The sequence below is a fragment of the Arachis hypogaea genome, chromosome 18 (assembly GCF_003086295.3).
Source record: "Arachis hypogaea cultivar Tifrunner chromosome 18, arahy.Tifrunner.gnm2.J5K5, whole genome shotgun sequence".
In the NCBI taxonomy this organism is placed as follows: Eukaryota; Viridiplantae; Streptophyta; class Magnoliopsida; order Fabales; family Fabaceae; genus Arachis; species Arachis hypogaea.
Window position 1 is genome coordinate 5,203,501 of NC_092053.1, and position 11,789 is coordinate 5,215,289.

The following is an 11,789-nucleotide window of genomic DNA, read 5'->3' on the forward strand; positions in this document are numbered from 1 at the left end:
AATTTTAGAAGTGATTGAATCTATTTGGAGTAGAGAAAAAATATCCTAATGTATTGGGATACATTTGCGTAGATTTGAAAATAAAAAAAACTTAGTATTGTCTCTACTTTTGTTTATTAAAATTTGTTGTAATCGAATATTACAACTCCTCTCCATTTATAGTTTAATATATAAAATATTTATCTTCTGATTTAGATATAGATTTAATATTTTTGCTATGATTTGTAGGGTAAAAAACTCAAATAAAGTAAGCTGAGAAGTTTATTACCCAAATCAGCCAAAACAAAAAATTTTTCAGCAATCCACCAATGACCATTTAAATATAATTCGAATCATATTGATTCGAACTACAAATGCATGTAATTCGAAACAACTTGCTTCGAATTACGTTTGAATAGATATGTATGTAATTCGAATCAAGTAGATTCGAATTAGAGAAGGGTAAATCGAATTGACTCGATTCGAATTAGTAGGCTCACGTGACTCTATGGAGTTCGAATAATATTGATTCGAATTATTCAATGTTGGTGACACTAGGTAGTTCGAACTAAGTTGATTCGAATTATTAGTGAGTTGCCTATATAATGCTACGTTAGTTGGATATATATCAAAAAAAAATTTTCACATTCTTACTTGGATAGTTGGATATATATCTTATAGTTGATACAAAAGATATTTACTGTATAATTTTATTTTTCTAAAAATATTATATATATATATATATATATATATATATATATATATATATATATATATATATTGATGATTACACAATTTTAGAAATATTTAAAAAGTATTATTAAAATTAAAATTATATTTTTTATTATTTGACAATAAAATTAAAAATTAAAAATTAGGGATTAATATTCTGTAACCAAATTTATATAATTAATGCTAAATAAGGCAAGTTCTGACTGTTTTTTTTTTGTCTACCTAGCAATATTAATCTCTAATATTTTTGTTAGGGTACAAATTTGCCACCACAACTACTGGCTACCTAGCAATATTAATCCCTAATTTTTAATTTTTAATTTTATTGTCAAATAATAAAAAATATAATTTTAATTTTAATAATACTTTTTAAATATTTCTAAAATTGTGTAATCATCAAAATAAATAAATATATATATATATATATATATTTAGAAAAATAAAATTATATAGTAAATATCTTTTGTATCAACTATAAGATATATATCCAACTATCCAAGTAAGAATATGAAAAAAAAAATTGATATATATCCAACTAACGTGGCATTATATAGGCAACTCACTAGTAATTCGAATCAACTTAATTCGAACTACCTAGTGTCACCAACATTGAATAATTCGAATCAATATGATTCGAACTCCATAGAATCACATGAGCCTACTAATTCGAATCGAGTCAATTCGATTTACCCTTCTCTAATTCGAATCTACTTGATTCGAATTACATGCATATCCATTCAAACGTAATTCGAAGCAAGTTATTTCGAATTACAAGTATTTGTAGTTCGAATCATATTGATTCGAATTATATATAAATGGCCATTGGTAGATTGTTGAAATAAATTTTGTTTTGGCTGATTTGGGTAATAAACTTTTCAGCTTGGTTTATTTGGGTTTTTTACCCTGATTTGTAAGTGTCATATGACGTTGATTTGTAAGTGTCATATGACGTTTTTGTGTATGAAGATTGTTCTTCTTTAAAAAAAATGATAAATTAAATTTAAAAAAAATATATATTAATGACATTTAACGATATACAAAATTTATACATTTAATATCTTAAAAAAATAGTCACAAAAAAAATATCTTAAAAAAATAAAAATAAAAATATTAAATATGAGGTATACATTTTTATTATAATTTTGTTATTTTAAAATTTTATCTTTTGTTGTTATTAATATCATAACCACTAAATAGGTAATATAATCTACATCTATACTTCTATCTAGACTCTTCAAATGTAAATATTTTAAAATTTTACCTTTTAAAAAGTTTTTTTTTTCAGCCACAATCACTCTTATCTAGACTTTTCAAAGGTAAATATTTTTGATACAGTTCTATAATGAATACAAATTGGAACAGTACCTTCCTGAGGTGGCGTAACATATTGGAAGAGCGTAAAGTTGTTGAAAATGGCTAGTTTGGCGAGTTGGCAATGGGTCCAGTATTCGAATCTTCAGTGATCCTTGACTTGCTCCTCCACATCCTTATGTTGTTTCTTCATCTGAAACTTCCAATCTACAAAATCAACCATTATTGATAGTCAAAGACTTAATACTTTCTAATGGTCAGTAGAATCAAACTCTAATTAGAAGTATTTTTTTCGAGGGTACTAGTTAGCGTGTGCTAGCAACAACAATTAGGGGTGGAGAAGATAAAATTTATTGGACCCTTAATAAAAGTGGTTTGTGTGAAGTGAGTACTGGGTACCGTGTGGCTTATGGGTTCTCGTATCCTCCCATTGAATTTTGCCCAGAGATTATGAGACAACGAAATTTGTGGTGAGAACTGTGGAAGCTGAAAATCCTAAGGAAGATTAAGATTTTTCTCTAGAGGGGCTTCCATAAAAAGCTTCCAGTGCTACAAAAGCTTCATCATCGCATCCCGTTGATTCAACCTATCTGTCGAAGATGCCTACAATTTCCAGAAACAATCAATCATTGCATCTTTTATTGTGTAAAATCAAAAGAAATTTGGTCAAAAATGAGTTTATCAGACTAGAAAGAGCACCGAAGACTCTAATTTCTATGTTGAGTGGAACTTGAGAATGGAAGTCTTGCGTACCCAATCCAATAGCTCCTATTAGAGAATGATAATGGTGATTTTGAGCTTGTCCTTATGGAAGGCTAAGAATATGTTCATTATTGATAATGTATCAACTAGTGTAGAAGAGATAATGGTGTTGGTTTTAAAATTACAGAAAGAACTTCAAAAATTTCTACTTTCTAATTGATGAATATTTTACTTTTTTATCTCTCTTATTAAATTATTATATAATGTTATTTCTATAATAAAACGTTAAAAATTCTTAATTTTTTATTTATTTTATATATAAATATTTATATGTTTCTTTCATTTTATGAATAGAATTATCTGACTTTAAAAAAAAATCTACATCTATATGTATGTTTTTGTATATGTAATTTTATTATTCTAAAACAGTAAATAAAATGTCAGCTTTTATAAAAAATAATATTAGTTAAACTAAAAAAAAAAGTATAATAAATTACGAGAAAGAAGGAAATCAAAGTGGCACTCATGTCAATTTAACCAATTGGAATTGCTCTCAGTACAAAACAAAATAACTGTTGGCTTCACTGATTTGCGCAGCCCACGTGTGACGTAACCAGTATTTTTCTGCTTCAGAAAATGATGCGTTTGCTTCCTCAATAATGTGTTAACGTTCGATGAGACATTCTAAATTGGTATTTCAAGAATACAATAATAAATTAAATTAATTATTTTGTTACTTAAACGATGATATTATCATTTAATAATTGTAGTAGTCAGTCTCAGTTTAGTTCACAGTTATATTTTTTAGAGATTAATTTAAGATGTATCGCCTTTCAAAAACAACATTAAACATTATTCACTATCAATTCAACAAATAATTATTGAACATTATTTTAAAGTAAAAATTTTATATACAGTTTTTTTAAATAAAATTAATATTAAATTATTTAATAATTATTAACTATTAACTTCACGTAAAAATTACTGTATTATATTTTACCCTTCCTCTGAATGCATGGTAGCAATTATTCCTGAAAGGGGATGTAACACTTTCCTCGTGTTTTTCTCACTGTCACTTTCTTAGAAAATTTTCTCCACAACATGATCATAGTAAGGGATTACAATGATGTTATAAGGACTTGTTCCGGATATTGTTGCCCTCACTTTTATCGCCCTAAAATGAAACATACCCCTCCATATGACAACTATAAAAGAATTAATTAAATATAAAAGAAAAACTCTGCTTCCTTAGCTAGACATCAGTAATGAGGGATTATATAAATAAAGGGTACGCACATTTTCTCCAAATTTAGCGAGAATTGAATAAATTTGGTTATATACATAACATAAGAAGTAAAATTAGGAAGATTGGGGAACAGTAAGTTGGACTAGTTGTTGTTGTTATAAAAGAGCATGCGCCAACACATTAACTAGTAACTAAACTATACCCTTTTTCTTTCTCTTCATTCTCTGTTTCCTCTTTCCTCTTCTTTTCAGAATTCATGATCCTTTTCAATTCAATGGAGGACCTCAAACAGTCTCTTCTATATACCACTCTGGAGCTTCAACAAACTAGAGCTGCAGTCCACGAGGAACTCAAGAAGAGAGATGAACAACTCCTCATCCTCAAGGATCTGCTCAACAAGACCATAAGAGAAAGAGATGAAGCCAATGACAAATGCCAGAGACTTCTCTTGGAGAAGCTTCTTCTTCAGCAACAGAATAATCCTGTCTCTGGAATCTCAAGCATTGAAGATGACCACAGAAGAAACAACAACAACAACAACAACATCAACACCACCTCATCAGACTGTGAAGAAAGCATTGTGTCATCACCAGTGATTGAGCACCACTTGTCAGCAACAGAATCTGCCATGATTGAAGCAGTGACACCAACAGGGCCACTTCCAGAAAAGGGTAAGCTGTTGCAGGCAGTCATGAAAGCAGGTCCTCTGCTTCAAACCCTGCTTCTTGCAGGCCCACTCCCTCAATGGAGACACCCTCCACCGCCCCTTGAGTCCTTTGAGATTCCACCTGTCACTATTCCTTCACCACCACTACTCCATCAAGATGTTAACAACAACAACAACAACAGCAGAAAAAGAGAATTTTGTGATGCCTCTGAGTCTTCTCCAATTGAGACCAAGTACCAAAGGGTTGCACTTCACTGACTTATAGTCAGCCTTAAATTATTACATATATAGATTTTGCAGGTTCTTAGAGTTCTAAAGTTAGAGACTTTTTTTGAGTAGCAGCAAGCAACTCAAAATTCATCTACTTATCTGTACAGAGGTTTCAGGATTTTAAGTTAACTGGTTCAGGAAAGTGCTTGATTCAGGGTTTTACTGAATTAAGCCCTTCATTTTTCTTTTGAGATTGTAATGAATGGTGGAGTGGTTGGATTGGAAGTTGAGTGTGTTACTGTTACTGCTACCAACAAACAATACCAAAGGGAAGCTCTTTCAGCCTCTTCTTGTCGCCTTTGGGGGACCCAACAAAAAATTAATTGGGTTAATTAGATTCTGTTACCGGTGTGAATGTACCTTTTAATTTGTTAGGGAACTTATGACTATGCATTATGCATCCCTAGCTAATTATTATGATTTTAGTTATCAAAAATATTTATATAGATTTCTGATTTCCCTCACCTTTTTTGTTCTGTTACTATTTACTAAGACTAACTAACATTTTTTCTTGGTATCTGCTCCCACTAAGAGTGCGCCAAGCCAATAGTGGAATAATCTTAGTTGACTAGTGTTTCCATGCCATCCTACATGTTCTTCAATGGAAGTGGGAATTGGTAATAAATAAATTAAACCACATAAGATTCTATTGACAAATGAAACATGATATCAAGATTATGGTTTCTAAATGGTTTAACTATTTGTGATTAATAATTTGTTAGTTGAGTAATTAATTTATTTATCTGGTTAAATAAGTATCAAAAAATTTAAATTTTATTTTGCTTATACATCAATTTATTAATTAGTGATTAATTTTTAAATAGAATTATAATTCTTAACGAATTAGTTATTCACTTGCTATACTAAAAAAAATGTTTAATTACTCTGTTGGTCCTTATAGTTTCGCGAAATTTTCAATTAGGTCCCTATACTTTTTTTCTTTTAATTGAGTCTTTGCATCAATTTTTTTTAATTGGGTCCCTAAACTTTTTTTTTTCTTTTATTTAGGTCCCTATACCAATTCTTTTATTTAGTTGGGTTCCTATAAAATTAAGCCAATTACTATTAAGAGTGACTTAATTGAAAAAAAAATTAGTGTAGAGATCCAATTAAAAAGAAAAAAAGTATAGGGACTTAATTGAAAATTTCACAAAACTATAGAGACCAACAGAATAATTAAACAAAAAAAAAACATTCCTTTTTTTGTTTCCCACGGTATCCTCCCATTCGACAGGTGAATGACTAATCTGTCGCGAATCTGAGCTCAATTTAAGGGTCTGCCACTAGCGAATGAGTTGCTGCATGCACAAGGCAGGATTCGAACCCTCGATCTTAAGCGGACGAGTAAACTGACCACTCGACCAACCCAAGTTGGTTCCAATACTAGATTCCTTTACCATTCACATAATGATCTATCATAATTAATAATTACTAACTCTTCAATTTATACTAGTTAGATCCGTCATCATACATGTTAGTAATTTACATCATCCACTCCGTACAAGGATGTAAACCTTAGTATTCACAAAAGCTTAGCCAAGTTAGAGAAGTGTGGGAACTATGGCATGGTGCACTAACTCAAAATTGATACGGTCTAAGGGCAGGTAAGGTTAGAAAGTAGTCACATGGATAGTCTTCTCTAGAGGGGACAAAGTAGACATCAGTAATGCCAAGGCTATGCTCAAGAATGGTAGTACCTAGTGCAACGATTTTCCAAAATGTTATACCACAATAACGTTAATTTAATTCATTATATTCTCATTGATTTTCTAATTGTTCATATATAGTACGAAACAACCTCAAAGCTCTATTGCTACTTTGACCTCAAGATTATTGTTATTGCAAAATTTCTTTAATAAGAACAAAATAGTAGTTATTTTCATATAGGTAGCTGTATATATAATTATAATTATAATTATAATTATAATTATAATGTAGATATAGATTAACGTCAATGGAAGCTTGGGAGGGACGGCATCAAAGTCCTGGAAAACACGCTAAGACACATTTTAGACAGCGATATAGGCCGCGAATGACGCACCTCATGCATTGCATTTTTGAAACTATTTTTATTTTTATTATTATCAAGTCTCTTTGGTCAATCACAATATATATATAGCATAGTAGGCTAATTAAGCTACAAATTAACCCTAAATCAAGAATGCAACTGGTTACCAAAGTAGACATAAAAAAGAATGTCACATTTTTCTTTTCACATTGGAAAATGCTCAATTTTGATCTCACAAGAGAAATCAAACGACACTATAATTAACAAGTGGAATTACAAGTTAAGAGCGGTTTCGAGGAAGCTGAGGGATGCAAGAGGATTATATATGAATTATGATTACTGGCTTGACTAAGAAGCTTGTTAGTTCAAAACATTAGGCAGACCCCTCCCTAAGTGTCTGCTTCAAGTCAATCATTAAGAGCAGTCATTTTCTCTCCAAACCTTTCAAAAATGTAAGATCCATCTATGGCTTGGCCATGACTTTAGAGAATAATACATGGTAGGCGTTATTTCTAACTTGCCTTTTGGGCATCACATTCAGTGGAATTGAAACAGTGAGTCAGTGACAATCTATTATTCTAGAATAAGAAACTAAGGGCCAAAAATACAAATCTTATTATTGAAAAATCAATGTATGACATCATAATCATATCCATGTGGAAATAAAAATGATCTCTAATAGTGACATTAGGAATGGGAGTATATGGGCTTCCGTACTACGAAATTGGGCCTTCCAATTCAGAAACAAAAAAGTGCAATTAACTCTTATTTGGACAAACATGTTTTTGGGTATTGAAACTAGGCCAGAGCCCAATAACGTCATGCTTTAAGTAGGCCACATGTTAGCCCAGTTGAAAAATAAGTGGGCCAGAGGAAACTTTTTGGGTTGCAAATTACAGGGTCATGTATCAAAAAGTTTTTTTTTACCACGGCTGTTGTAGAAAAAAAGAGAAAAAAATTAAGACTATTGCATGTAGATAAAAATAACCATCAACGGCAATACCAAAAAAAAAAAAAAAAAAAAACCATCAACGGTAAACAAAAAAAAATTAATTAATTAACGTACATATATCTTAACCAACTTGGGTTGGCTCGTAGTCAATTCACTCGTCAATTTAAGTAAATGTTAGAGATTCGAATATTGTCTTATGCATGCAACTAATTGGCAGTTAATTTCCTAATTAAGTTTTATTGTTGGGTGTATTCCTTAATTGCGGGAAGGATAATAGTCGTATTCGAGTAGTAGTCAAAGTTAGTGTTACCCTTAGAGAAGGGCATTAGACATTAGTGGCTACCCTGGCAATTTTTTCCATGAGACATAAACACACACTGGTGAACATGTTTGGTTTTAGTTTCCCCTTAAACGTGGGCAACTGGAATGATGTTACACAACACCCTGCCATGTTTATTTGTTGCACTATTTCAAAAAGTATACCCCATTATTTTTATGACTTACAAACCCAATTTAGGTAAGAAAGGTAGGACATAATGATAATGAAAATGAAAATATATATATATTAGCCACTAGGTCATTTTCCTCAATTGTGTTCAATGCCATAGCCTATCTGATTCATATGCATGTCCCATTATTCAACTAAAACCGAATAATTGCTTCAATTCATGAATTGTGGATCACATCTCCATTATTATGACTACATTTCATTTCAAGCTTTTTATATGCCTTGATGAAGTGGGCATGCATGCGATACACGTATTAATTGTTCCATTTCATTATTAACAAGCTAAGTTGAATGTAATCTTGTGTATAAGCTAAGTGTGTTGTTGTTGGTAGAATAATCAATCAAATAGTTCAAAATGAGTGAACAAATTAAGAGCAATTTACAACCACTAATCTGGTAATCCCCCGTTTATGTCTTCCAATCAGCATCACTTAATGCAAGAAACCTACTACCACATCCTTGTTATAAATCACATATACATTTGGGAAATAGCCAAGCAAGTGAGCAACAACCATCAATAATATTAGTGGGATTAGGGCTGAGAATAAACAAGGTAGGTTAGAGTTTAATAAATTCCACTCCAATGTTGTTCACTGTTTTAAAACCTTAAACTTAAATCTTACCTACCTTCTTAACCTTTCTACTCGATTCTATCCATCCTACTTCCGCACACAAATTTATTTGTTAATTAAACATAACATTTAATCTTTTCACATTTTATAATATCAAATATTATTAATATATTATAACCAACTTGAATGCATAATTTGGTGGCACTAAATACTCGTGCAATCGAAATGAACTTGGGTTCAAATGTTTACTCTTTCCTTAAACATGTGCAGCATATATATTAAGAGTGTAAATTAGGTGAATAGGATTGGACTAATACTCAAATTAAAAGTATTCAATTCAATCCAAACCAAAAACAGATCAAAATCGCACTAATTTAAATTAAATTAGATTCCATTAAAAACATTTTTAGTAATCTATTCTCTAAAACAAAAACAAAAAAAAATGTGCACACGTACGTAATATATCTGTTTTACAATCAAACTATGTGTATACCAATTCTTGTTTGTAACTAAATAAATCTAAATTCCATAATATTTATATCAAAACATGAATTAATTGACACAACTATTATCAGAAACTACCAACAACCTCCAAATAGAACTACTTTATAAACCTTCCTCCATACACCTCTTTGGTTGTCAACTTGGAATTGCTTTTTTCTATTCATAATAAATAATATTGCTTCGTACATTATCTGAAATCTTCAATCTTGGAAAAATATTGCTTCCTTAATTACACTTTAAAATATTAAAATCTGAATCCTTAATTAGCCTGAGATAAATGATAGATCTAAACCTTACAATGCCTCTCAAAATTAAGATACAGCAACTGCTCAACGGTATTACCTCTAGTGGTAGCTTTAATTTCATAGATCTATGCCACGCACTTTAAACTTTTAATATCCACATATTCATTGGCTGTGACAGCATATTAATGCTTATTACTCCTTTTCCACTTTCTTGCTTCCTAGCTTTATAAATCATAACTGATTAATAGTAGAATACAGTAAAATCTTATCTGCAATTTGGCCTCTGCATAATGCTGCATCATAAAGTGACTATATATGCTTCCAACCAAGGAAACATTTATTAACCAGCAAAGTGAAATTAAATCAACTGCCTCATAAAAAATCTACCAAAATTAGCAAGGTTTAATCCACATCCAAAATGCAATAATCTCCAAAACAATTATAAATATTAACATGGATGGCCCACTAACTAAGTAATATGCATAAAGATATTTCAACTGTGTTTTTTCTTTATGTTGAAAAAGAAATAAGATATCTAAGTCCTTGACAAGTAGGAGTGTTTATGCATCGGATTCCATTCGCACGGTGTTCATCTGAACTCAAAAAAAAGTTGCGGATATGGATTTGATTCGCAAGGCTATCGGATCCGATTCGCACACTAATAATATCGAATTGTGGATTTTATGTAGGTATTCACATATTCGTGGATCCGCAAAAATAAATAAATAAATAAGTAAATATTCTTTCTATATTTTATTTCAAATAATAATTATCATATATACTGTATTATTTTAATTTTATTATTTTAAAAAAAATATGTTTAATATTATTTTAAGAATAAACATATAAAAAAATTAAATTTTATTAATATTTTTTAATAAAAATAAACTTTCAAAAATATTTTTGTGTTTTGCTAATATATCCAATTCAAACTTAAAACTGCAGATATTAGATCTGAGGAGATAATTTTATTACGAATCGAAATTTTGATTCTATCTAATTTTATTGGCGTTCACCCTTATTGAAAGTGTCTTATTTCATAACATGGAAACCCTATCTTTTCCAATTTGTCTTTATGTTAAAAAGTGTGAGAATTTGATATGATTTTGACCCTTTCTAGCTAGCTAGCTACATGGAAATATTGCAAATTAGGGGTGTGCATGGTCCGGTCCGGCTCGAAGGCCCGGTCCGGTCCCGAACACTTTAGGGGCTAATTTGGTGTGATTTCATCGGGTCTAGGGCTGGGTAAGGGTCTCAAAAATAGACCCGGTCATTATTTCGGGTCGGGTCCGGGCCATAGCTCGGGTCACCCGAAATCGGCCCGGTGGCCCGGTCACCATACACAATAAATATTTTGTATTATTAGTGATGGATGATGGCTATTATTATGTAGAATTTAAGTATTGTAAACCTTAATATTTTGTGTTATTAGTCATTATATATAAGACTGTAAGTTAATGTTTTATATTTAAAATGCATAAGACTTTAGACTAATGCATAATATTGTGTTATTTGTATTTATTTAAATATTTGGTGTTATTAGGCAATATTAATATTATTGATTATGGTTATGCTTTAATTTTAGAGAAGAGTTGGTTCTTGTTATATTTTTCTAAGTGAATTTTACCATGTCAAATAATGGTTGGAGTCTTGCAAATTTGGATATTTTTACATACTAACTTACAAGAAGGTATCAAGGTAACATAATGTTAACGGCCCGGTTTTCACCCGGTTTTCACCCGGTATAGTTGTAGTCCGAAAGGGTATAGGTTTCATCGGGTCTAGGGTCGGGTTCGGGTCTCATAAATGGGCCCGGAATATATTTCGGGTCGGGTCTGGGTCACATCAAACCCGGTTTCACCCGGCCCATGCACACCCCTATTGCAAATAATCTTTTTAGCTAACCATAGCAATAAAAAATGGTTTGCTTACAGAGAAAGAAATGAATATAAGTTTCATATATCAGATCTGTAGCACGTGCAGCTTTGCAAAAGCTATAAAAGAGGGTTGTCTTCTCTTATGCATTCAATCTCTGTTCTCTGAGTTCTGATTTCTAATTTATAGCTGTTAAAAGCAATGTCTATGCTTTGACT

At 31.0% G+C, this 11,789-nt stretch overlaps 1 protein-coding gene across 1 annotated transcript; it reads left to right on the forward strand.

The window, feature by feature from the left end:
• The first annotated feature begins 4,046 nt into the window (after positions 1-4,046).
• LOC112772940 (uncharacterized) lies at positions 4,047-5,371 on the forward strand. The gene has a single exon (XM_025817964.3). It carries the CDS (start codon positions 4,227-4,229, stop codon positions 4,893-4,895), a length of 669 nt encoding a protein of 222 aa, XP_025673749.1. The 5' UTR covers positions 4,047-4,226; the 3' UTR covers positions 4,896-5,371.
• Positions 5,372-11,789: the final 6,418 nt, after the last annotated feature.

Coding starts and splice junctions, on each gene's coding strand:
- LOC112772940 (XM_025817964.3), top strand. CDS start 4,227: ATGATCCTTTTCAATTCAATGGAGGACCTCAAACAGTCTCTTCTATAT.